At 44.8% G+C, this 27,788-nt stretch overlaps 1 protein-coding gene across 3 annotated transcripts; it reads right to left on the bottom strand.

Annotated features, from left to right (window-relative positions):
- Positions 1-4,931: 4,931 nt before the first annotated feature.
- Positions 4,932-27,779, bottom strand: AREL1 (apoptosis resistant E3 ubiquitin protein ligase 1). Of its 3 annotated transcripts, none has more exons than XM_063160293.1 (20): positions 27,710-27,779; positions 22,640-22,901; positions 21,438-21,497; positions 20,551-20,777; positions 18,727-18,964; positions 17,573-17,742; positions 17,314-17,494; positions 16,375-16,622; positions 14,596-14,673; positions 13,948-14,089; positions 13,420-13,541; positions 11,616-11,691; positions 11,098-11,207; positions 10,423-10,602; positions 10,142-10,267; positions 9,816-9,945; positions 9,681-9,739; positions 9,401-9,490; positions 8,257-8,432; positions 4,932-8,073 (listed from the first exon to the last, which is right to left on the bottom strand). In XM_063160293.1, the coding sequence occupies exons 2-20, from the start codon at positions 22,728-22,730 to the stop codon at positions 7,971-7,973; spliced, it is 2,607 nt and encodes an 868-aa protein (XP_063016363.1). In that variant the 5' UTR covers positions 22,731-22,901; positions 27,710-27,779; the 3' UTR covers positions 4,932-7,970. The 3 variants fall into 3 exon arrangements, with proteins under 3 accessions (XP_063016363.1, XP_063016364.1, XP_063016367.1); XM_063160294.1 differs by having other exon boundaries at positions 20,581-20,777; XM_063160297.1 differs by lacking the exon at positions 21,438-21,497.
- Between the last annotated feature and the right edge of the window lie 9 nt (positions 27,780-27,788).

Genomic DNA, 27,788 nt, shown 5'->3' with positions numbered 1-27,788 from the left:
TATCCACATGCATGTCACACTCTTTTATCTGCCCTTAGGAGGATAGGCAAGAAAACTCATGCTTTCCTCAGTCCATATGTGGAGCAGACAGTTTTGATTAGCCACGTGCTTTTTGCCTTTCAATCCCTGCTGGCTGTCACTTTTACCTTGCTCAACAAGACAAAGGCATGAGAAGTGGTGTGTTTCCTTCAGTCTCTTATAAACTTCAACACCACAACCTCATATCAAACTCTACTCCTCTCCCCATCTCCATGGGCTACCTGCTCATGCAATCCTAAACCTCCAGCACTAAACGGAGCACTTAAGAATCAGGGATCCTGCTGAGAAATGCAGTTAGAAGGTCCGGGTGCCTTCTGGCCCAGAAGCATTTCTGCACTAGAATCCAAAGATGCCTCTTGAGTCCAGCATGACCAGTGCCATGACTCTTTACCACCTTCCAGCCCGGTGCTGTTGTTGACCTGGTGCTCTTTGCACTGCTGGGAGCAGCCCTGCCCAGGGCAGGGCTTCAGGCCTGAATTGGCTCCACAGCATCAAGTGCCTTACGCCTCAGTAATGTCTTTGTTACACAGCTCCTCTGACACTCTGCCCCTTCACACCTGAAACGAAGCTCAGCCCTGCCCAGGAGGAGGAACCACGGGAGATGAGCACAGCAGAGCCATCTTTTAGAAAGACATTCTTGGAGCACTTCCCAAAGGCACTGCCAACAGGCTACTGACACCACTGACTGCTGAGTGTAAGGTCAGCTGGCCCAAGCCACCTCTACCCAAAAACAACCTGATGCAAAGAGTATCCAAGGAAGGCACTGGCCTGTGCAGGGGCCACTTCAGGACAGTTGCCCCCCGAGGCTGGCAGCAGGGTCCTTTTCCCCTCCTGTCCCTGGAGCTACTGCACTGTTCCAGTCACTTGCTGCAACTCATCCAAACTCACATCAGCTTCCACTCTCCCAGGTTCTCTGGAAAGGCTAGAGGTGCCTGCAGTTAATTTTAAAAAGTCCATTATGCTATAATGAGTCCTAAAAAGAGAATATCAGCTCTTTCTGTGCACCAGCTCAATTCTGCTTTCCTGGTCCCCACATTAAAACTCCCTCTCTCCTCACATACTGATGACTAACCTGTGTCTCAAAGCCTGAGGGAGCACATCTAATCTGGTTAGTGTTACTGCTGTTGTTTATTCATATTAAGCACATTACTCTTACTAAGCTATTTGTACTGAGTCTCCTGAGAGAATGCTGCAGGTTAATAATACATATGTAATTCCAGCTTCATTTCATGCATTTTTAACGTGTTGCCTGTTGGAAAACAAAAGGCCAAGGGGGATGGTGCAACAGGGACATGTGCAGAACCAGCAGACGCTCTCTAGATGCTCACTTCCCACACACCCCAGTTTGGGGATTAGAAGCACAGCAAGAGACTCTACCAGCCAACTTGTTTGCTAGATTAAGAGGTCTGCTGAACAAAAAAAAAAGACAAAACACAACCAAAACAACAAACCCAGACAACCGCACGGTTTCAATAGCGCTAGAGTTGGCCACTGTTACAGGGAGCCGCCGGTCCCCCTCTGGTGGCCGTGAGCCGCAGTCGGGCTCTGCCGGGACACCGGAGCTGCCGCAGGTGACTGTCCCGCACCGAGGGGGCACCCGAGCATCCCAGGGCCGTCAGCACAGCTCGGCCAGGAGAGCTGCCGGGCAGCAAGGCTTCAGAGCACGGGGCTGAGGCAGGGGCACACCAGCATGGCATGGGAGCCTTCTAAATCTGAAAAGATTCATTGGAAGAACAGCCAGGAGCTGCCCAGTCCCTCCACCCTGACAGCCCTGTCTCTAAGTAAGCCTTTGGTTTTTAACAGCAATTCTGTGTAGCACCAGGAGCTCCCGTCTTGAAACAGGGCCCCATTGTGCATGGGGCTATGCAGCATCTGGACACAGAGAGTCTATAGGCTGTTTAGGATGGGGAATAAGATGGAGAGAAAGAATAGAAGATGGACAGGAAATGAGAGAGCAGAAGGAAATAGGACAGCAGTGGTCAGCACAGAAGACAGCAGTCAGAGAGATGCTCTCAATGTGTGAGCACAAAGGCAACCATTCAATGTCTTACTAGAAGATACCAGGGCAACATTTTTGGCCTGTAATTTTCAGTTTCAACTATGTAGACAATTGCTGCCAATGTATGGAGTGTTGTTCCCCATATAAAAGGGCCTAGGAGAAGGCTGAATATCCCTGCTGACTGCTCTAGTCACAGACAAGAAGAGGTTGCCAATTTTCCTTAAGTGATGGTCTGAGTCTTTTCCACACCAGCAATAAAGTCCTCTGCAAATCTGAGCTAGCTTCTATTCAGCAAGCCACTTCTTCAGACAAACCTGAAACCCCCACAGCTACTTTCATGCTCCTCCAAGAGGACGGCAGGGAATTTTACATCCTTGCATTTCTTCACCCACTGCTGTAAAAGCAGCACTATCTTATCTCAAGGCAACCTCACACTTCAGCTACTGGAGCACAAGAAAGCCCCAAACAGCTGTTCCTTCTGGGAAGAGATGAGATTTCTAAAATTACTCAGAAAATTGCATGGGTTTACAGGCCTTCAGTATTATGTTATCACAAATCGCCAAAATAAGGGGCTGTTATGGGCCAACATACAGCTTAGCAGAGCATGAGAAGAATTTGGTTTTGGCCATGCAGTCACTCCCTGCAAAACCATCCAAACTCACTCTGGCCTTCATGTGCCTCAGAGAAAACTCTGGAACAATCTTAGGCCAATTCCAGTTTCTCCATTCTAGTTTCTCCACACATTGCAAGAGCTCCACTTCCTTTGCCTGTACTCATTGCAGCTTTGTACCAAGGTGGAGAGGCTTGGCGCTCAGCCTCACTCCCCACTTCCAATCCTGTGTGCAACTGCCCACGCCTCAACACACTTTGTAGCACTCCATTCCTGCAGAAGGGTAGCTGGAAATGGCTCATCAGCAATTTTGGGTGAACTTCAGCTACAGCTGTTTTGTTTTACTGCAAAGAAGTTACAGCAAAATATGTCTAAAAATGAACACGTTCATGCAGTAACACCTCCTCTCCTACAATCAAGTTTCATGCCCTGGAAAGCAGAGATTAGTGTCTCTCACACATTCAAAGAGAAAACCAAAGAGTTTAAGAGGAAGATTCTAAATCTTAGATTCTGCACGGTACAACTGATGCCAAGACAAGCTGAGGTTCTCATCAGCTTAGCTGTTTTCCATAAGTGTTTCCCTTTTAGAGGTCCTCTAATCAAACATTCAAACTCTTTCTGTGCTCACGTGCCAGGTCAGCCAGACACAAGATGGTAGCAGAACAGCTCAAACCATACAAAATGTAGTAATTCACTATGGGAACCAGGAATTACAGCTTGGTTCAACTGACCAACTCAGCCATTACACTATGAAAGGAAGAACACATCTTATCCAAATCAAGCATCATTTCCCCATTTTCTTATTTAGGTATCTGAAGAAATTCATTTTTTGTAGTTCCACAACTGAAGCAAAGGAAGTTGAACAGAGGAACTGAATGTACAAAAATGCATTTTTCCAAGCAGCACATCATGATACACCTCAGGGCAAGTGGCTGTGTATGGAATCAAGGATCCAAAGACATCAACTCTTTGCTATTGCTCAATATACAAGCTGGGGCACGTAGGATTCCAGCATGAAGTGCATGGGCATGATTTCTCTCAGAGCCCCAACTCCATGCCAAGTGCCAGGATAAATGGAGGCTGTGGAGTCAGCAACAGGGCACTGTCACCAGTCCAAGAAATCACAAGAAACTGGAGATCAGGATGGACAATGTGAGCACCCAGATGATATCATGCATCCTGTAAAGAGAAGCTGAAACTTTAGAACTTACTTCATGCTGAAGTAATCCAGCATGCTGAGCTCTCTCCTTCACACCCAAACAGACAGTTTCTGAAAACTCCAGGCTCAGCTTGGGCCCCTTCTTATGAATTGCACTGGTCATGGCATGTAAAGGCATGTCCACATGGCTTGCTGTATATCAGTTTGCTGGCCAATTCCAGCAGATCCACTAACAACCTCTGCAATTTTCAGGGCACACTGGAACTTCAGTTTCTATATTTGTAATGTCAGCACTGTTCTATGAAACCTCCCTCATTTGAGTGCAGCATTAGACAATTCTGTTGCCACAGGAGCTTTTTAAGTAATACTATGACCCCACACAGTGTTACAGGCAATCCCTAAGGATTGCATGCACCTCTCTCTCTTCTTTAGCCAGTGCTTGTGGCCTGAAAGCCAGAATCAGCACTAGATGGTTTTACATGTGAGAACATCCACCTAATTACGTGGTGGAACACACACAGCCAGCCAGTGCTCTGCTGGCTGAGGACAGGCTAAATCGTGTACAGCCCAGGAAATAGTGTTTCATCATTTCACAGGCAGAAATCCTAATAGACACAGAATCATCTGGCAGAATCAGCTCAAGTTTTTAAGTTATGATTTTAATCCTTAAGGTGTAAAGGACTCAAAAGCCCCCTCTTCTGCTGGCTTCACCTAATCTTGATACTACTGTGAAGCACAAGCTCCTCAAGTACCTGAAGCTCAGAGGCAGGTAATATACAATGAGACAAAAAAGTGATTGCACCAACTGCACTATTAATTTACACTAAAGAGTCTTTAAAATTCTTTCTAGCATTATTAGCTGCTTCACAGCATTTTCCAGCCTACCTGCAGTGAGGCCTCACAGAGGTCTGCAAGCCCCAGCCCAGAGTCCTGCCTCTTCCCAAAAGCTCACAGGTCCTGGCTTCAGTCAGTCATCCTGAAAGGCAGCAGGTGGAGAACCATACCCTCCCCCCTGCACAGACTTCTGCTAGACATCTGAAGACCTGGAGAGGCCCCTTGCCCACAGACAGCACCAGTTTGATTCCCTCTGTAAAGCCCAGAAAGAATGCTGAGCTGAGAAGACATAATTTTTAAAATATTTTATTTATTATACAAACTATTTACAAAATCAGCTACTACAACCACAGGCTTCCAAATTTTGGCTGAACTCTGCCAGAAATTCACCAGAGGGAAGGATTTGACCTGTATCATCAACAGCTCCTGGTTTTTATAAACATGCAACATGGCCTGCAGGTGCAGGCTGAAGCCAGGCCCCCTGCACCTCAAAGCAGCTTCAGGAAGCAGAGAACCTGTCTAAGATGGTATCAGGATCCTAATGATTTCTACAGAAGAGCCTCTATTAAGTGGCAATAAATAAGGAGTAAAAAAGGGAAGTAATGAGCCAGAAGGAACATACAGTATAGGTGACAGAAGCACATCCCCATTGCCAGAGCTAAGGGCAGCATTCAAAGTGACTGTACTGGGAAAGGGTGTAAAGCTAGAGAAAAGTTTAGAAATATTGTGGTGGAACTCAGGAACATGGGGCAGCCTAGGGGCCTGTGCACACAGAGGGGATGGGTTTAGTTGACTAAGAGTACCCATCCCAGTTCTGACTGCACTTGTGTTAAGAAGGAAGTCCTTGGCATCTTCACAGCTGCTGGGAAGTGTTGGGTGCCAGCTGCAATGGAACGAGAAGCATTAGGAGCTTTTTCCAGCAGAAGTCCACTCAGTGGTCAGCATCCTCAGAATAAAAAAAGGCCAGTTCAAGAGAAGAAGGGAGAAGATTCCTGAGGGAGATGTCACTGTCAGAGCTGGCCCACAGCTACAGGACTGAAAACATCCTCAACGAGGTGAGGCTACAATATGGGAAAAACACCAAGCCATGCCTCCCAACAAAGTGGAGTTAAGCTGAGCACCACCACCTCCTCTCAGTCCCCTGGGAAAGCACTGAAGCGGTGGCATGGTGAACACAGGAGCTGTAACTCTACTCACCATGGAAGCCACCTGCAGTATAAATAAAATGGTACCATACTCTCCACCCAAAGAAGGTCAGAACCTTGCAGAATGCAGCCTGCACTAAAAAAGGGAGAACAGCCACTACTAATGTGATCTGTCAGAGCACAACAGTGGCAACTATCAAGCCGGCAGCCTGGCAGCACCTCGGTGCCAGTGAGGGATGAATTCACAAGGCAAAGAAATCCCCCTGAGTAGTCTCAAAGTTCAGCTGACTGCTTTTTGGCACCAAAATGGCTTTTTTTTTTTCTGTACAGAAGTAACACACTCAGCCCAAGAATGACTAAGGTGCTTCCTTAAAAACATTTTATAGATGTAGAATATTTCCCACAAATTCCCAGTCAATTCAACTAAGCTAGATTTGAAAAGCACACACAGTTAACTTAAAATATCCATACTGTGCTCAAGTCTGACCGGATCAGCCTGAGGACAGCAGAAGGGGACTGAAGAGGATGATGTGACATTTTATCCAATACAGGGTTCTAAAATTAGCTCAGGGATGCCAGTCTGAGAATCCATTCTGGAAGACATCCAGCAATTCCATAATCCACTGAAAGCTTACATGGCAGATAGTAACAATGCATTTCTCCCACTATGACTCCTGCATGCCTTTGACTTACTTGTAGACTGTAGAAAGCAAAGATCTTGAATTTTGCTTCACTGAAGTACTCATCAAGGCTCCCAGATTCCCCTTCCCTTTACTTCCCTGGGAAGGGCTGAATGGATTGCTAAATATAACAGACCCCAGTCATAAGCTTACTTCTCATCCTGGTCTATCCACTCCTTTCCCCACAAGCCAGACAATGGCAGATGCAAGCTGTTGAGTGACCACTTAAGTGAAATTCTAGTTAACGTTTTGTGCTGGAAAGCTAACAGCACTGAATGGAACATGTGGAAAGGAAAGATGAAGAAAGATGGTAAGAAGGTTGGAAGGGCAGAAATCTAGCTGCTCTCCAGGCACCAGCAACTCCCCAGACACTCTGCCTGAAATGCAGTAGAGAAAGAGAAGCCTCAGGCTGCTGCATGATAGAGGTAGAAGCCAAGATCCTATGGGATGCTGGGGTGAGGGTACCATGTTCTGCACAGTACCATCATCCCAACAACAAATGCAAGCACAGTGCACACTGTAGCTGCTTATTGATCTGTCACTGTCAGCACGTAACATACATACCCTGAAGGTGAATGGGGGATAGGCATTGGTGCTCAGCATTGAGGGATCACACTCATGCCCATACGCTCTCTCCTGAGGAAGGGAAAAGAAGGCAAGGGCATGGAATAGCTTCCTGTGCAACATCAACTGTCAGAAACATTCAGTGGAGGAGAAACTCCTCTTCCAGTTAGTTTGCAGAAGCTAATTACCAGCCACTGCTGGAGAAGGGCGCCTCTGCTGCCGGACCCTGGCCGAGGTAGTACAGGATCACTGTCAGGGCCAGCACTTGTGCTCCAATTAGATTGTTCTCCTCTTTGGGTTACTCCCTCCAGTGGATACTGCCCTTTCTTCTCTGGGGCACAGGCAACAACAGCATCCAGAGCAAGATGGAGAAGGAGAACCAGAAACCCTTCTGGGTCAGGTGCTGAAAGGATGGACAACCCTATTCCCCTCATGAGTCATAGTGAGATATCAGGGAGCATCACTGGGGGAGTTGAGCCAGGGTAAAGGAAGCTACTAAGACTTCCTATGAGCCAAGGCTTCCAGCAGAGCTCCATGCTGGTCTTCCCTCTTCCTCCTAGAGAGCTACAGTAAAGGCAGCTCAGCAGATCTCCTGCACCTCAGTGTGACTTCTGCTTATGAACTTCATCTTCTCACAGAAGGATGGGCACACAGGGTGCATGGAAATCAAGTGCAGTATCTCCTTGACAAACACACCAGTCCTTTTGCTTTTTCACATTGAACCAAAGGGAGAATGAGGAAAAGGGAAAAAATGAGCTCTTGATGACATATTTGGGATACAGAAAGGCCACATGACATCTTCTGGATGACAAATTCCTTTACATGGAGTCTTTGCTCTGCCTCCACTGCCCAAGTGAAGGGAAGGAGAACAAGCAGAGGATTGAACTTGGGTCTTGCCACAAAGAGCTGAGAGGCTAAATGGTCCCCTGGGGAGGGGCAATCACAGCATGCCAAATCCCTCACAACCCTCGCTGATAGCTAGCTGCAGCATCTTGTGCACTTCTTCATAGGAGTCGTAAGTAGGGAGGCACAGCTGGTTAAAACTGTAAAAAAAAAAAAAAAAAAGAAAAATTCCATTCAAACTAGGTCTGAGAGCTGAGAGGGAACCACCCCCATTAGCTGCCTTTAGATGGATTGACACGAGCATCACACACGTTACACTGTTTGCCCACCACAACATTCCCAAAAGCACAAGGAAGGAAGTCCTACCACCCCAGGATACTTGCCAAGTGTGGGCTGTCGGCAAAGTACTGTGAGTTGGAGCTGCAATGATCTGGAAAGATGGACAGAGTGCAGCAAACCCTCCTGGAGGCAGCTGGGAGGAACCAGTAGTGAACTGCAAAAGCCTGGCCAGCTCTTCCTGTGTGAAACTGGAGACCACAGTCCAAAACCACCTCATGACCTGTTCCAAACCAGGAAAGGTAAAGACAGGTCAGCCAAGGAAATCAAGCAAGCACATCAGCAACTTACAAGAATATCAGTCAATTGCAGTCACAAGCAAGTGTTCTATTAACAGGTAGACTTGATTTGTTTTACCAGGGTGACACACAGAGGCAAGTATTACATAGCTCCTAATCAGTTAAGAGGCATCCCACACTACTATCTCCCACCAATCCTTTCCCTTAAAGCAGAAAGGCTTCTTCTGCTTCTGCTCTCCCCACAGAGATTTTATTTTCAGAAATACCTGCATATGCAATGAGGTAGGTTTACAATGCAGAAAGCGCACTTCCTTCTTGCACTATGTTAATTTTTTAGTTTTTCACATCATCTGGTACTTCTGCAGGCAAGTGGAACCATCCCAGTGTTTACAGATTGAAAACACAAGTTTCTATCTGTTTTTGTCTGGAGTGTTTTGGCAGTTTCCATTATTTTTCTAAACAAAGCTGCTACTATTCCCATACCCCTCCCACTGGGAAATGCAGAAAGGGATGAGAACCATTAGGAGGTACAAATTTAGGCTACTACATCAGTAGTACCACAGCACTGAACTCCAAACACTACATGTGGGCTGCAAGCATGTTTTTCAAGCATCTCTTAGAGATAAGTATATCACCATGAACATCTTCAGTAGCAGTAATTCCCACCAACTCCTCCTGACTTCCTGATGAACTGCTCTTCATTAGAGCTGCGCTGGATGTTTTTAAAGAGACCACTGCTGACAATTTTTACTTGCTGGTATCTGATTAAGCATCAGTTCTAGTCAGTCAGAAGGGATCTCTCTAGGGGGAAACATTATATCATAGTGTGTACAGTCCTACCTGACCCCTAAATTTTTCAGTTTGTCCTTCTGAAAAATTAAATACCAACCAATTCTGATGTATTTGGAATAACTAGTTTCAACAAGCAGGAAGGAGAAAGCCTTTCATTTACCTTCTCACGGAAGTGCCAAGATCCTCCTACCACTACAGCATGTGCCTTGAAGTCACAGACACTGATATCTCCAGTACCACACATAAGCAGCTGAAAGGCAAGAGACTGCAGTCAGAAAGTCAGGAGCCCAGGAAACAAGGCAACAGCTACTGTGCAAATTGCAGATGTTTAAAGTGCTCAGACAAGAAACATTTCAGTTTTTTCCCAGATCCAGAAAGCACTCAATTTGTCAGAGAGGAGGGGAAGTAAATGTAGAGCTGCTTAGGGAGGCAGGAATTACCTCAAGCTCATTCTCATCAAAAATAGCCAGGAGGTTCTCAGGAACTAATTCATTAAGACCTGGAAGAGAAGAGCAGCATGTGGTATGGCCTGGGACACAAAGGCAGAGAGAAGCAGGGAGCAGGCAGCATGTTACCTTTCAGGAAGTGATCCACCTCCTCTCTAACCTGATTCGCCAGCCTGTACTGTGCAAGCAGATTTAGGTACAAGATTTTGTTTTCATTGGTCACTGGTATTTGAGCCCCGCCTGCCACCAGTTCTACCACCTGAAAACAGAAAACTTGACATGAGTGTGACCAGTAGCATTCCCCAAACCTGAACTCCCATCCACAAAAAAACCAAGAAAGGAGTTACTTCTTGTTGAGTAAGCTCAATTTTCTGGGGCACAGCAGAGTTCTTGGTCCCCACTGCTGCAGGTATTAGGGGTTAAACCTTCCCACTTTCAGGAATTGCTTCCCTCACCTTCTCAAGCTGTCCTGTTTTGCTATACTTCTCTTCAGCAAAGACCAAGTCCATCTCACTGACATCATTGTTCAGTATGAAGCACACTTTGGATTTATAGAATTCTGGGTCATCCGTTTCAAAATACTGTGTGAAAGAGTAAGAAAGCAAGGGCATAGAAGGAAGAACAAAACACCCCTGACATTGTCAGCCAGAATTCTGGGTCTGCTACTACACCAACATTCATTCAACTTCTCCCCAAAGCAGCACAGGCTTCAGCTGACAGGGCGGGGCAGCTTTACCTTGTAATGCATGCGAAGTCCGATGATCTGGGCCAGGAAGGAGCGGGTGAAGCGAGCCCGGACCAGCTGTTTGTAAGCCCCGCCCAGAGATGACTCGTACAGACACTTGCCCACCAGGCGGCCCGCGAACTCGTACACCTTGAGCCGTAAATACGTGGGGCGCCCCGGGTTCGGATGCACCTGCAAAGAAACAGCAAATGAAATATCCAGCTGCCAGACTGACCAGCACAAATAGCAAATATGGGATCATTTCAACTCACTACATCTCTCAAGCTGGCCAAGGAGCTTTAGTGTAATGTCCTCTAAGCCAAGCATTAGAAATAAAATGCCTAAGCCGGTGTAGGAGGAACGTGAAATGCTTCACATGCACGGGAAAGAAGCTGTATGAGAGCAAAAATGGATTCTGAAATATTCAGACACAACAAAACCTCTAAACACTTTGATGTCACCTCCTCTTGCCCAAAACTCCAGCCTTCCCTGCTGATTTGCCACCCTTTACTGCTCATCCAGCCAGTTCTTTGACGCTTCAGTGGGTTAAGATCCTTAAGCAAAGCTTTGAGAAAGGCACTGGAAGTGATTAGGGAAGCAATCTAAAGAAAAGTAAGGTAGCACAGCACTTAACAGCAGCATTGTTTAACCATCTCTGTGCATTGAGCATAGGAACTACAGACTCACCAAGGCCTGGTTGTTATCACTAAAGCGAGTAAACAGTTGATTGGTGGTATCAAATAATGCCTTACAAATGAGCTCAAACCACTCTCTGCGTGGACCTCCCCAGTCCAGAGCTACAAAATAAAACAAGCTTGGTCATCCAAACTGGGTCATCAGTTCAAGAGTTTCATGCATGCTGTTCAGTATTACCCAATACAAGAGTTCATCACAATGAATAGCTCTGTAGCAACGTGGCAATAAGCAGGGACTGCAAAACTACAGACCTATTCCTAGTTGGATTTTTGTTTGGTTGGTTTTTTTTAGGGCTAGAGGGACAGGATTTACATAAGGCTTCAGGTCCCTATGTGAAGTAGCTCTAGAATAGCACCAGTAGGATAATTCACTAACATCTGTGAGAAAATCAAAGGACTGGAAAGCCACAAAAGAATGGACATACTACAAGAAACCAGAATTTCAGACTAAAACTACTCTGCCATCATTCCTTTTGCTTCCTCTGCATTTCTATTCACAGGATAACTCACCTTCTTCATCCTGAAAAACCACTTCAAAGTTTTTGCTCCAGTCAGAAACAGAAAAATTTCGTGTTGCTTTAAATGACTGAAAAACAGAAGAAAATAGCAACTGTTACTGCTTGGCACCCCATACCCAATATGCAGTCCTGTACATTGAATGGGCAAACACAAAACCCCAATAGCCTAGCACTTGAAAGTATAAAAAGTAAAAATTAGAGACACCTAAGGTCCAATTCTTATCTGACAAAGCCACAAAACCAACTCCTCATTTTCTGTTATGAGACATTCCCCACATAAAATACAGCTCATCTTAAAACCAGTGTGAGGTCTTAGCACAGAAATCTCACTCTCAAGGCTGCAGTAAAGTATTGTTTGAAGTATTAAAATGCCTGTGGGAAGGAGCAATTTCTGTAAAGCACTTTCAGCCCACGAATTAGATTTAAAATAGGAATGTTTCAAAGAGCACTACAAAATAGCTTGAAGAGAATTACTGAGTTCATACTTACAGCAAGTCACGATGCAAAAAGTAATAAAATACCCCAAGTGCCTAATATTTCCAGTGCCCTGATTTTGGACTCCAGTTAGAGAAAATTGAAAAAGCTACATGGTAGTATTCAGTCACACAGATAGTTTTGGCTTAGTTTATCCTCAAACAGGTTAGAGCATCACGCTACTCACATCTCTGGACTAAACACATCCATTGTGCCTATCAACCTTGGTCACTAGAGCTTATATTTATTTTTACTGTTATTATCATCACCATTATTATTATGGCACTAGATTTATTTTGTCTTACTAGACTGTAACAATGCTCAAGACAAGGCAGGAATTTCCAAAATAACAGGAAAAAGTAGTCATGGAAATACTGTTTAGAAATGAAGTAATTTTGTCCAAGCTATTAACTGAAACATAATCTCATAAACACTGCAAACTGGTACATGCAGAAAATATTCTGAAACACAAATTTGCTCAGTATAAAACAAGGGAAATCCCAGCCACTCCCGTTGTCCTCAGAAATGTTCTTTCCATCTTTGCAACATTACTGTTGTGAGACACAGGGGGAAACAATAAGTCAGAATAACTGCTTCCCCAGCATACAACGTATTTAGAATGTCACTTAAGAACTACATTATATGAATGACAGCTCTATTTTGGAAACACAACACTTCAGGTCAGACATGGTGAAGATTTTATTAAGGGACTCTACAGAATATTTTATCATCACTGTGAACCACTACTAGTAGCCTGTTGATGCAAGTTTCATTGCATGCAGCTCAGGAACATCTGACTTGACAGCTTATCTTGCTGAATGTCTGTGTGCCAGAAAAACAGTAGATAAAGACTCAGGAGCTCTGTGTTCTGCTCCCATTTCTAGTCCAGGTAGACAGTCCCTCTCCAGGCCTCGAGTTCCAATGTAAAGTAGAGACAGAGTAGCATCAGTAGATTTCCTGCTTTTGCAGGCTATGAATCCTTTTACAGAATCACTCAAGTTGGGAAAAAACCTCTAAGATCATCAATTCTAACCTCTGACTGGTCCCTGCATTGTCAACTAGATCATGGCACTAAGTGCTACATGCAGGCATTTCTTGAACACTTCCAAGCATGGTGACTCCCCAACCTCCCTGAGCAGTCCTTTCCTATGTTTAACAACTCCTTCTAGAGCTGCCTGCTGGCATTTGCCTTGAAACAGAGGGACTAACCATTTTCAGCATGGCTGCCCTAGCACATTCCAGTCTGGACTTCTTTATGCCCTGAGCAGAATAAGGATTCCAGGAGGAAGCCCTGGCTAAGGTAAAAGGACCCGTTCACTCACCGACTCCAGCAGGCAGTGGCGGCTGACCTTCAGCGTGACCTTCGAGTGAGGTCTCTTCATGTGCACCTGGCGTAGCTCTCGCTGAAAGAAGTTCACTTTGTCTTGGAAGGTTTCAGAGCCTCCTGAGAAGAGTGACAATTTGGGTGAGGCCTGAGATGTCAACACCTCAAACATCTGCAGAGCACTTCTAAGATTAACTGCACAGATCAGCTTCACAGGCCAAAAGTGCATTTACCACGGCAAGGTTTGGAAACAGAACTCTCAAGGTAGTTTTGCAATTAATCTTGCTGGTATTCATACTCACAGGTGCACTTTCAAAGAGCCTGACAGAGAAGCCAGGCTGAAAAGGAACAGCTGCTGTGATGAAGTACATTCACTGGAAGCACCAATAGGAACAGAGCATGATACTCCAGGAACCAGAGTTCTCATCAGAAGTCATTCAGTGCCAGCAATCTTTATTCCCCAGGGAAACCAGCAGACCCAAGTGCTAACTTCCTGACTACTGTACCCACCTCACTGTCCCTTTACCTATGTTTTTATGCAGAGAGCGAATGAAAGTGGCTGCCAAGATGTTCCTCTCCTTGCAGCTGAGCTCCACAGGGGGTTGGATTCCATCATCCACCACCAGTGTCAGTAATTTGTGCACAGGATCAGGACCAAGGTATGAAAACTAGCAGCAAAAAGATGCAAGAAAGGGTAAACCCATCATGGAGAAGGCACATTATGTTCAATAGACAGAGCAACACCACCTGTGCTTTTAAGACTTTCTCTGCTCCCTGACATGTATGCAGTTAACAGGAAAACTATTTCAAGCATCCCAACTCCATTTAGGAAGCCGCTTTAAACTTCACACACAATTCTGAGGGCTTCAATGGACACATTCACAGCATTTTAGGAAGGTTATGAGGAAAATAACCAAGAAAAATGCAAAGAAATCAAGATTTCTGCCTAGCATTGGGACAGAGGCAGGAAAGAGTGATAAGACTGGCACCTAGTCACAAATATTAGCAAAACTTATGCACTGAGAGGGAATTGCAGAGTTGAAATTTATGCCACACAATGTTGTTCTGTGGGTGGAAGCCCTTCTATTCAAAAGGAAAAAACAGACTGTGATTCACAAGGATGACAAGCTAAGAGCATGGAGGTGCAGTGACAGGTACATGGAAAGAGTCTCACCTTTGTGCCAGGGCACACTCTAAAGGTGAAAAGGCGCCATGGAATGATCTTCAGGTAAAATTCTTTCACTGAGAATTGCTGAGTAACCACAAGGAAAAGAAAATGTTAAATGTCACACATCTGTTAAGGGTTGTCCCTGAAACACATGAAGCAGAGGACAGATCTATAAGGCTAGCCCTCCCTTTAACTCCAGGAACAGGCTTCTGCAGCATTTGGAACAATACTTGAGAAAAGCTTTAAAGCTCCACAGACGTGTAAGGAACTTGTCAGTAAGACTTGACTGCGTGCATTTATGACATGTGTGGGATGCCAGCACGACACAGATTTCACAGCAGTAAGCCACTGTGCTCAGCAGAACGTCACCAGCCTCACTGGAAAGTAATCTTAAGTACACTTGGGAAGCTGAATTCAGGACAAGATTGTAACGCACTGCCAAAAAGGTCTTACCAAAAGTCACACCAACGGACTACTCCTACCACTCCCCAATTTTCATTATAATTTTAAACATCTTTTAAAAAGCACTTGCAATTGCCAAATCCATGAGATTTGCAGTAATTTACTGTCAGTGTATTTCTGCCAGAACAACTGACTAACTGCACAACTCCTGTCTTCTGTAGAGCAAGTTAAGATGAAATTTTAGCATCTTTAGACAAAAGAAAACCATTTCCTGCACAAATCCTTCCTAGCTGCAATGACTGGAAAAGCTGACCATGAGCATTTGTCCACAAACAAGCCAAATATGAGCAGCAACTCTTTAAAATAGCAGCATGGTAACAGTTTTCTGCTGTTTCTATTTCTATACATATAGACATCCAGGGATACAATCATGCAAGGCTAAGAATCACATTAACAACTTTGGCACCTAAAGGGAGCTTCTAACAGCACATGCTTCTGGTGATCTACTTTACCAGATAATGCAATAGAAAAGAGTATGGAAGCCCAAAACAATACACCAAGGGTGAAAGGATGCTGAGCTCACAAGGACATAGCTCTCAAAGTCAGTTCTTTGTGCAGCACAGATTTAGAAATCGCTAGCAGCTCCCTCCATCCTGCAACTGTTTCCCAGCCCTCTTTCTCCCTTTGGCAAGAAAGCAATTCCTGGATTAGTCTTTCACTTTGGTATTTATCACTGCATTTTTCAGAATGCATTTGAAGACATAGATGAACAAAATTAATTTAAATGCATTATTAGATTTAGATGAATTTTCTTTCCAGTTTCCGAATGCTTTTAGGCAATAATAATGGAAAATAGTTACTGTTAACATATTCTTATTATAAGACAACCCTCAGTTTCTCCTGTTTCTTCTACTTATGAATTTACTCTTTGTTCTCTGACCATTTTTTCCCCTTTCAGCAAAACATTCCAGAAACAGGACAAAGACATAAAATCTGAGAAGGCAAGATTCTCTTAAGTTGAAATTCACAGGTATCAGAAATTGAGAATAGGAATTGCAGGTGTGACCTGAGAAAAGCAAAGGAACGGCAAACAGAATATCTATTGAACAATCAGCAAGAAAATTCCCAGTAGGATTTGGATCAGACCTAGAAAGATCCTAAAATCTGAAAACACAATCCTAAAGCTTCAAGTTCTAAAACACGCTCCTAAAACTTCCAAGGCTTATTTTAACATTATTCTCAGTCACAAGCTCTATGTTTGCCATAAGCAAACTTTTATTTAACCACATCTGAGGCACCTGAATCTGGAGCTAAAATATAGAGCTCTTCAGTTTCAGCATACTTTAAACATGCACTCAAGTGTGGCAACTTTCTGATATCTACCTTAGGTGACACATAGCAGTAGACTTTTTTAGGCTTCTTCACTTTCTCGGGGGTCTGGCTGTCAGAAGGAGAATCTTCATCCTCATCCTCGAGGGCAGTGGAGGGACGGCGCTGGGAGGAGCTCAGGTGCACTGGTGGGAGTTGCCACTGAGTGTTGGTGTAACTAGGAGCATCGTAAAGGTAAGCTTCAAAATAAATACTGACACCTGAGGTGGACACATTGCGTTCTACAATGTTCTTTTCATTCTCTGAGGGAAATAGACATGAAAGAGTTGTGTAAATCCTAATGGAGACAAGAATGAAAAAGAATGCACAGGCCACCATCAAATCAGTGACTTTAATGTTAAAGAAAAGGTTATATATCCAAAGGAAAACGTGGTCAAGTGAAATTTTGATAAAGAGAACCCAGGAGTAGGATGAAAGATGGCTGTTTGTCTGTTAGTGACTGGTTGAAGAAAAAAGGCATAGAGAACCTCCCTTCCAGAGCACCAGGCTGAAGGTACAGCCACTTGACAGCCACACTGAAGTCTGGCTGACCCCTGAAGAAACCAGGAATTATAGCATTGTAAAGAAACCCAAAAACCACATAGGTTACATGTGGTGTTCCTCCTCCATATAACTTAACATAGAATACACGACTGGCTCAGATACCAGCTACTAGCAAGCAATAGAAATTGCCTAATTTCAGAGGGAAACCTCCTGAAATAGGGGAAAACCACTTTTTTTATCTGCTGATGGATCAGAGAGTATCAGCTCCCAGAGACCTCCCTTGTAAAAAGCAAATTCATTTACCTTAACATTTTTAAATGAATAGGCCTTCCTTTAGCAAGTAAGCATGGCCAGCCTGCAGGGAAGCCACAGATTCTCTGCGACATGAGTGTGCAAAGCACATTGCAAGAGGGCACCTGGAGAAGCAATACTGATTAGGTCTTGACTCACCACTTAGAACAATGATGTCAAAATCACCATTGCTGATGGGCTGGCTCTGGTAGGAGATGCAGGCATGGAAACAGCCCCTGGAGTGCAAGGTGAGTCGGAAGAACACCTCACAGGTCTGCCGATTGGACACCACAGACTTCTCAAACACCACATCAGAGCTCTCTTCTTCTTGAGGCCCCAGCTAAACAGAAAACAAACTAATAAAAGGAGCTCTCCAGCTCACCTGAAGACAAGCAGCAAGGGGTGAGGTTGAACTCACCTCATGGATGGAGAGGCTATAATTGTGCTCATCTATCAAGGACACAGAATTGCTGGTGGGATTGTCATACTCATCTCTGGGAGCTATCTGCAGAGTGTGCTGCTGCCCACAGGTCAGCACCAGAGTGGAGAAATGGCAGACAATTTTGGTTTTGGAGGGAACAACCATTCCTGAAGCAGACAACAATAATTTAGAGTCAAATAAATTCCAAGGTAAAGCTACAAAAAGCAAAAGAAAAGCAACTATGGGCATAATACCCTTGAAAATGGATCAAATCTAAACACATTCTATGCCCCTACATTAAAAAAGCAAAGTATCTGAGCACTGAAGTATATGTTGTAGTGCACAGAGTGGTGCCTTGGATCAGAGACTTAATACAAATAAAGCAACCTAAGTTACTAGTCCTCTAAAAAATGCTTTTCCATTTTCCAGCTTTCTGCTCAGGAACTTGCTCCCACTGTACATACAAAATATAAACTAGCTGACACCTAAGAAAGCCTGAAAATGCAGCTTACCAAAAAAACTTTATTTGGGTTAAACCTAAGCTTCTTCTTTCTGAAGGGACATTTTAGCAAGCTTTGTATCTATTCACAAAGCAATGAATAGAGGTCCTTTCAATGACATGTACATGAAACATAAAAGAAGCCAAGTGGGGTCAAAAAATCAGAAGTAGAAGAAAACAAATTTTAGATGGATAAAAAGGAAATGTTTTTAAGTGTATAATCAAAGGTATCAGCTGCTCCAGAAGCTTACAAGAATAGAGTAGGGTGTTCAGAAAAAGAACAGGCAAATTATGACAGCATCTCCAATTCAGATACAAATAACTCAATACTTTCACAAAAGCACTCTCTGACTACTAGATGGATTATGAAGAAGTTACTGCAAAATGGAGAACGTGACAGAATAGGGATAGGGACTTGAAGTAGCACTAATGACTTGTTCTGTAAAGCAGTTTCTGTTTTGTTATGCACTGGTAGTCACAAGTATGTTTTACTCATGAGTCTGTTGCTGGAATCCACACATGGCAGGAGGAAAATGGTGAAGGGTAACCCTTTCCCTGCCACCTACCTATTTTAGCTGGAAACATATTTACCTAAGGGCCTCCAATACCTCCAAATCTACTTTGAATCATTACAGGGCCACTTAGATCTTACCTGGCTGAAAAACCTTGTAGTAGGGGCTGTAGGCCACATTCAAGCCACCGAGTTTTACAGTGATTTTGTATCTCCCAGCCCTGCGCACAGTGAAAGCCACTTTCACCACATTGGAATTGGGCTCTTGAAGAACTTCCTGGGTTACAGGAATATCAATTGCTAACTCCACATGGCAGATGTGAACTTGCAGCCCCACAGGCCGGTGAGCAGGGAAGGGTTGCCCATTTTTATAGAATAACTGCATGGGAAACAGAGAAGTCCAGGTCAGCAAGGACATACAGCACACAGAGGAAGAGAAAACAAGTTGCCTTAGGAAAGGGCAAGTACCTCAGCTCAGAAAAGGAAAAATAATTAATAGACAGCTCTGTCACACAGTGTTCTCCAAAATGAACAAGGACAAGTGGGCATTGAACAGCCCAATTCTCTTTTGTGCTGGGGTTCACATGCATGCCCTGAAAGGAACATGCCTCTAGGCATTTCCCATCTGCACTTGTAGTGCAATATTAGAGCAGAAATCATGAGAACTCACTAGCAAAAGGAAAAACGTAAAGCCATACCCTTTCAGAGAAACAAGCAGATCTTGTTCATTTGTACAGCTAAAAAAAACTCTTACCAATTTGTTACAGGAAACAGTGTGATGAAGATGCTGACCCAGTCTTTACTGCTAAGAAGCATCGTAATGAAAACAACCCATTAGATAAAATCATAGGCAGCTCAATCACCAAAGTGATCTTCTGGACAATTTCAGAAGGTAATATACCTCAACCACTAGTTCCTTACAAAGAAAGAATTACACCTTGAAACTCTATATGCATGGCTCTTCAAGAGCCAGCAGCTTGTTGGCCAGAGCCTGCCTAGCATCTGCAATCAGCAGAATGCAGTCAGGAAAAAGTTATTATTATTCCCTGTTTCGAAGTAAGGGAGGGTGTGGGGCCTGAAGTCGTTTGCATCTTGACTGACATCAGGAGAAACTAGTGTATGCAAAGCTACTGTTGATGAATAAAGGGCCAAGCAAATGGCACACAAGCATGAAGTGGAAAGGCTCATGAGTGTCAGCAAGGTGAAGGAAATAAATTTAAATAATAGTAACATAACAAGTCCCTTTCCCCCTAGCTTTTTTCACTGCCTCCACCCTGGAGTTAGACCTTCCCAAAGGGATGGGTATGGCAACCTAGCTGAACCTTTCTTCTTATTTTAATAGCCTCCTGGGTGGGAAGGTGGGATAGAAAAATAGGCACATAAGCCCAGCAAAACCTTTCAAGTTGCTCAGACTTTCTCCACATAGCTCCAAACTCTCTGTGTTCACTCAGCTTACTTCCCCTAGACTTGGCCTTTTGGGATTAGACAAGAGTCCTTGCAGGTTTTCCCAGGTCTGACAGAATAACATCCATTTTGCAGTTAATGGGGAGTGGCCATGAAGCTTTACAGCTCTTGGGTTGGTAAAATGCCCATTCTCACACCCTCAACTTCAGCTGCACAACCAAAAGACAGCGCCACGTTTGCTGAAGGCAAGGCTCAGCCTACTCACTTCCCAGTAAAGGAAGTAGCAATCAGGACAAACCTGGTCTCCTCTGGCTCTTCAGAGGATTCTGAAGAGAGGGAGATTAGACTTTAAGAAGTGCAAACCTCAAATATACACTTACAGAGATTTGCAACATTGTAACAGAGCAGAAGGCATAAACAGATAGCTTGCCAGTTACTCCTCAGTTATATCTGGCTTAGCCCCAACAACAACAACAAAAAAATACATTTAAAGAGCCCACCCCTAACTCAGACCTCTGTTCCTGCCCCCAAAGCCGCATGGAAACAAAAATATTGCCTTACATGCACTCGGAAGGCCATGCTATGGCCCACCTCATAGGGGTCCTTCCAATCCCAGGAGATCTTGCAGGACCGGGGATCCAGGTAGTTGCCTCGCACGTAGTCATAAATGGTCCGCTCCCCTCGGCGCTCCCGGTCCTCATGCTGAAGGAAGCTGACGATACGTGCGGCAAGCTCAAAGAGGAACTTAATGGTGAAGAAGAAAGCTACAACAGACACTGTGATCCCACCTGCAGCAGGGAGACAACAAAGGGCGGTTGCAGAAGCCAAGGTGGCTGAGTCAGGCTCTAAAATCCCCTCTGCATCAGCCAAAAATGCCTTTCTGTTAATGGTATTCTATTCAAATGCAAATTAGGTATTTAAGGCAGATGCTATTGTGTGAACATTTATGGTTTGTGTTATGATACAAGTAAGGTTAGAAAATATCAAGTCTCTTAAAACTCTGCAAATGACTGCAAACAAAGGAAATAGTTAAAGGTGGTAGAGAGTTTCAGGTAGGGCCTGCAGACATCCCAACAGAGACATGGAATTCCCTTCAAGTTGCAAGTTAGAACTACAGAGATTCCTTTAAGGGAAACAGATAAGCAGACAACTTCTGCACATCACATTATGGCTGGATTAAGCAGCATCACAGAGGCAACAACCCTCCACTAGTTCTCGAAAGAAAAAGTAAGGGGATGGCTTAGGAATTAGGCCAATGAAAGGACTTTTGGATCAAGAAGAATGGTCGAGAGGCAAATCTGCCAGGTGGAGGGCACAGTGTGGGGTGACAGTAACTTCATGTTTGTTAGGTAAACTCTGAACTAAAATTAAATCAAAGGCTTTCAAGAAACCCTTCTAAAGCCTATGGAGAGGTCATCGAATACAGTGGCAGCCTTTCCTTCACTTACCAATAATGTAAAACATCAGGTCCCTTCGGTGAGACACACAGCCGAGGATCACAGCTGCATCTAGAACACAAAATAGGCCAAGTCCAGTCCAGTGACTTCCTCACACACACTGGACTATATTTCATCTATGGTTCCTCAGAAAAAATGCCTATTGATCACTTGTCTTCCTCTCCAAGGACATCCCTAAAGCATTATTCCATAAGATTGAAATATGTGAACAGCACAACGTGCTACAATTAACAGTTCTCCCTCCGTCACAGATTCCCATTCAGATTCAGGGATCTGTAAGAAGGACAACATCTCATTCCTCTAAAAACAGTGCAAGGAGGCTCTGGGTAAGGCTCTGCAGGAAGGAGGTATTTTTTGCAGGATCACCAACTCCAACAACAGTGGCCAAAGCCGCTCATCCAAACTGTCACACCTACTCGCAAGCCATGAAGTTATTTTCTGCTCTGATACAGAAGCACACATTACAGAGCCACCATCAAAACGGACAGAAGCTGAACCTTAGCCAGCAACCTTGGAAGAAAAAGCTATGGAATAAAAGAGTTGCAGACAAGACCATCCCCATTTGTTCAGAACAAACAAAATCCTTCTAGGGCAGCAGTGAACCTATTTTTGCCCTGCAAGTCTACTACAGAACATATGAATGCAACTGGAAAAGAGTCCCCTTCTCACTTCTGAGAAGTGGAGCCTCTCTGCTGAAACTCTGACTGATCAACACAAAAGCTAAAACCTTCTATTTGTACACTATTAAGTTCACACCAATCTAGACTCAAGTTTTCACTGAGGGGACTGCTAAACAAACATGTAGTAAAAATACCACACCCAGAACATCATGCTGTAGGGTTGATAAGACATAGCTGACAGATGGAACAAGAGCAGCAGCAAGGAACGCGTGTGACAATTAGACAAAGGATTTGGCATACAGTAATGCATACAACATAGCTCACCATGTCACCATTCAGTTAGTGAGAAGCTACATTGTGCATTCAAGCTGCCTTTTTTTTTTCTTTTTAAACAAACACAAAAGGGGAGTTATTTATCAGTCATCTCGACAGCAGCAATAACTGACATCAGCATGCAGAAAGCTTAAACCAGGTATTTCCCCCCAACAATAGCCACAACTTTCTAGCCCAGCAAATCCCCTTTGCTGGCCTTGGCACATAGTCCAGCCCTCCAACCACAGAGCAACCACATACCTTTACACAAGTGTCCATGTTCTAAAAGCCATAAAGAAGGTACCCATTCTTCAGCATCCTTCCGCTTTGTGCCCAGAACTGGGACAGACATCAGCAAGAAGAGGCCATAGAGAAGATTTTCACAGAAAGGGTAACTCTTGGAACTGGCATCACAGAATCACTCCTGCAAAATAAGGACTTGAGCACAGCAGTTTCTTCCTCTTTGTGGAAAAAGCGTTGTCCTGCAGTGCTGTTTCCTTTAGCCTGCAGTTTGCTAGGTTTCCTGAAAAAGCAAAAAAAGGAGAGAGAAATGTTAGATGTCTACATTGTGGCTAAATCTAGCAAGCAGAAACACATGAGAGGTGCAAGATGCAAGAGCATCACTAGACATCAAATCCATGAGAGGTGATATAAAAGCACCACTGTAGATGAGGTGCAAAGCTTTATCACATCCTTAACCTCTATCTGTCACAATCTCATTTCGTTACATGACCCCCTAAAACTAGCACATTCAAGATGGAACAAAACACATCCTTGCCTCCATAGGTTTCATGGAGATGGAAGCAAGAACTGATAGCCTAGAAGGAATACAGAGAGACTATCTCAGCAGCCAAGGATCAGGTTAGAAGAGCTAAAGCCCTGATAGAACTAAACCTTGCCAGGGATATCAAGGGCACCATGAAAACTTTCTATAGGTACATTAGTGATAAAGAAAGACTAGGGAAAACATGTACCCTCTCCAGAAGGAAACAGGAGGCCTGGTTACCCAGGACAATGAGAAGGCTGATGTACTCAACAACTTTTCCCCCTTAGTCTTCACCAGCAACTGCTCCAGCATACCAACCAAGTCACAGAAGACAAATGCAGGGACTGAGAGAATGAAGAACTGCCCCCTGTACTAGAAGATCAGAGGGATTTTTTACAAGGGCATGTAGTGATAGGACAAAGGGAAGGACTTCAAACTGAAAGAGGGTAGGTTTAGATTAGATAAATGGAAGAAATTCTTCAATATGAGTAGTGAAGAACCAGATCAGGCTGCCCACAGAAGTTGTGGCTGCCTCCTCCTTGGAAGTGTTCATGACCAAGTTGCATGGGGCTTTGAACAGCCTGGTCTAGTGGAAGGAATCCCTGTCCATGTCAGGGGAGTTGGAATCAAATGACCTTTAAGGTCTCCTCCAAGCCAAACCATTCTACAATCAGGTAGCCCTTCAAGTCTTCATACCCAACAAAATGCTATATACTATTCTCAAATCAATTTTGCCCAGATTTAAAGGGCTATTTATAGTCAAGCCTCAAAATAAAAGAAAAGAAAGATTTTCAGAATTCTTGAACCATGAAGCAAACTAGATTTTGGGTTTGGTACTGTTGTTTTAGATATTCAGGAAATTGAAATCCTTCTAAGGGATTTCAGCTTCAGCAGCACTATCCACTAAATTACAGTTTACTGTCAGGATTGAGATAAAAAAAATTAAAATTTAACAGCAAGGATTGACGCAGCCCACAAAAACCAGGACACATGCCAGCAGAAACACCACAGAGCCTACACAATCAGTATCTGCTCATTCAGAACACAGATTACCTAAAGGAATGGGAATGGAAAAAACAGAGCCAGGCTCACCAAGGCAGCTGTCTGCTAAGATAGTCACCTCTTTTGGGGATGTGATGTGCTCCTCCTGCCTGCCATGCCACCACCTCAGCTGTCACTTCTTCCTTAGTTCCCCCTCCTCTGCCTTCCTCTTCAGAAGGCTGTTATTTCCCTCCATGCCAATAATCATACAGATCTGGCTGCCTTTACACACTTCTACTACTAACCTTTCTAATGCACATGAAAATCAACCAGCAAACCTGAGCAGAGCTTTTTCCTTGCGCTGCAGAAACAGCCAGATTTTCACATCTTTTCCTCACCCACATCTCAAGGAAAGTCCCACCCACTCATCTATTTTCCTCCTTCCTCTACTTTTCCTCACTGCAACAGTGTTGCATTCCCCAGGGCATAAATTCTCATTCTCCTCCTTGGTAAAGCATCAGTTTTATAAACTCATAAATTTCTGTGTGTTAAGGACCACAGACCTAATGATTTCCTTGGTATTTTAGTTATTTCACAGTACATATCCAAGATGTGCTACAAATGACTGGGTGAAACTCTGCTCCAGCTTGGCCTGTCTGTGGAAGGTGTGTGACAGCTCCCCACACAGCTGGGGAATTTCACAGCAACTTATCAGTATTAGGAATCTACAAGATCTCCCTCCAGCATCTTCCAGAACCAGTCTCTTCACACCACAAACACCCCACAAAGCTGCCTCTGTGGGTTCATTTACTCAAGCCATTTCTGCTTCACTCCACAACTCCTTGCCTTCTGTGTCACACAGCCTCTCTCTCAAGCATAGAAAGATCCATCATGAATAATAATCCAGTTTTTAAAGTCTATTGGAACCTGAACTCTTGATCTGGTCTGCAGAATTTCTGAACTTGCTGGACACATCAGTTATCTCAGTTATGTTAATTAATCAGCACAGCAATTTGTCATTTCATTATCCCTACATGACATGGTAAACAAGACACCATCTCGGGGGTCACCAGAGCTGAAGTGGCTGTTATACAATCACCTTTCCTCCAGCTTACTCACTGCCAGCATCTCTAAGGGTGCTCTTGCAGCTGGAATTCATTGAGGTAAAGAACCTAGCTGCAAGTGGGTGGTATCCAAGATACACTGCCACTCACTCAACAGAATGCAGATGTGAATTAAAACAGTATCTGTGCTAAGAACTGCCGGGTAAAAATTGGGAAATAAATTCTGAAAAGTGGCAATGTAAGGTGCCATCACAGCTAGGCTGGAAAAAATGTGCTGAATTATCCAACAGGTCTTAGTAATCTTGATCCAAGGACAGAGCAAGTGATGGTCTCCTGCCACCTGCAGGGAAAATGGGGATTTGAAAGCTTCACCTTCGTTTGACTCAAGGAGAGGTACTGGCATAATCAGGGTAGACAGCGTGGAATCATAAAACAAAGTGCATTAGTGCCATTGCTGCCTCAGGTCAGCACGGAAAGGAATTCAGTAATGGGAATATATTTAGTTTGTGTTACTGCTGCTGTTGAGGCCAGAGGAACACAGTGCAGAGCTCCAGAAGGAAGAACAAGTGTAACACACACAAAAGGAACTGTGACACAGTAATGGCACTTTCATGTGGCTACAGCTACAAAACCAGCTAGGCACATGATACACAGAACAGATGTACAGAGTTCCTAGGAAATCTGCCTCGATTTTATTTGGTGCACTGATAAATTGCCATTCTTCTCTTAACAACAAACCTTTAATTTTAAAGCCTTTTTTCAGGTTAATACTACCTCATCCAATCAAGATAAGAGAACCATTTATCTCTGTGCAGAATCTCTCTCAATCCATGTGCACAAATGTCTACCACAAATGGCATGTCTGTCTCATGCCAGGCACAGAGGACTACTCTCCAGTGAAAGAGACTGTATTTTCTTATACTAAGTAAAGCAGGCACAAACCAACAAACAGGAATGCCCGTGAGAACCTAACTTTAAAATACATTCACAGGAAACTGAAAAGTCAGCACAAAAAGCACTAAGCAGGATCCGGCATCAGCTGTCAAGGACAAAAGCTGCATCAATGGTCAGTGTCTACACAAAACAGTCATTCTCTAATTAGGGATGGAGTTTGTCATATGCATTTACATACAAGCTATATAAAACAGTAACAACAGGAAAACAAACAAACAAAAAAGAGTCTTCTGTCAACTGCTTAAGTCTAAGGCCTTTTCATTGCAAATGAGCCAACAGCAGCGCTGTCAGCTCCTCCTGTCCTCCTCAAACACAGCAAGCCAGCCAGATGGCAACTTTCAGGCCAGTCTCATCCTGACACCAAATCTGCTTCCTGAGCCAGGACAAAATTCAGCCACTTGCCATGCTGCACATCAGTGGGGAAAGCAGATCACCCCCTTCTTCCTCAATTATTTCTCTTCCCAAACCAGTGAGGGTCACTTGAACAGCATCATGTGAGCTCTACCAACTGCAATTCTTCAACCAACAGTTAAGCTAGGTATGATCACTCAGGTGGAAAGCTCAGCTGTGGTTTTCCTAATAAATATAGTTTTTATTTCAGTCTCGTTTTCTTTCTCATTGTCAGAGCATCAGTCGCAGTTCTACAGAGGTCACCACTCCTGAGATAAAAAAATCCTGAGTGATTCCTCATTGGCTGCTTTTTCTGACCAGCACACCAGATAAAACCGATTGTATTTGGAAGACACCAACAGCTACAAGATCTCACTAATCCCAGAAGCTTTCGGGAGAAAGGCCTTTCTTTCTCTCTTCCCTGCACAGGGCACAAGAAACCAAGTGCCCCAGACCAGTCCGAGAACTTGGAGACCATTTCCATTCGTGCGCAGAAAAGACATTTTGCACACTACACCATTATAGCTGCACAAAGTACAGCTAAAATTATGCTCATTAGCTAAGACCTCTGATCAGAAATATAGGTAAGATCTAAAGATAATGAAGAAGTTCATGAACTGGAACGTGACAACACCACTACTACATTAACTCTTAAACAACCAAAACAGTCCAGCAAGCTCAGGTGGGCGGGCTGAAGACCTCCGTACCGTCCCGGCTCTGCTGAACAGAGAACACGAGGCATAGGAGGGCGATTGGTGTGCTGCGGTTCCCCGTCCAGCCCGCAGCAGCGGCGGGCTCGGCGGGGCCACCGATCCCCACGGCCCCTCCACGGGCGCCAGCTCTCCCGCACCTCCCGGCGTGCCCCGGCACCCGCAGCGCCGCGCAGCCGGCCGGGCTAAGCCGAGGCGAGGAGCCGCCGGGCAGGCAGAGCCGGCCCTTCCCGCTCGCCGGGAGCCCCGGCCCCGCCGCGTCCCCCCCGGAGCCATCCCGAGCCAGGACCCCGCCGCGGCTGTACCAGGCCGACCGCGGGTGCTCCGGGCCGGCAGCGGGGCCGTCGCCCCGGGGGACGCCCGTCACGGCGGGCGGCAGGGCTGCGGCTGCAGCTCCCCGCTCCGGGGGCCCGTTCCCCGCGCCGGGAGCCGAGGCGGAGGGGAGGGAACGCGACACCGCTGTTACCTGCTCTCCGACGGCGGCCGCGAGCCCGCTGCCGCTGTCGCCGCCCCGCGCCGCCGCTGCCCGGCGCCGGCAGCCGGAG

Source organism: Melospiza melodia, chromosome 6 (assembly GCF_035770615.1).
Source record: "Melospiza melodia melodia isolate bMelMel2 chromosome 6, bMelMel2.pri, whole genome shotgun sequence".
NCBI lineage: Eukaryota > Metazoa > Chordata > Aves > Passeriformes > Passerellidae > Melospiza > Melospiza melodia.
Note: the sequence above shows the minus strand (reverse complement) of the source record. Positions and strands in the feature narration are given on the sequence as shown.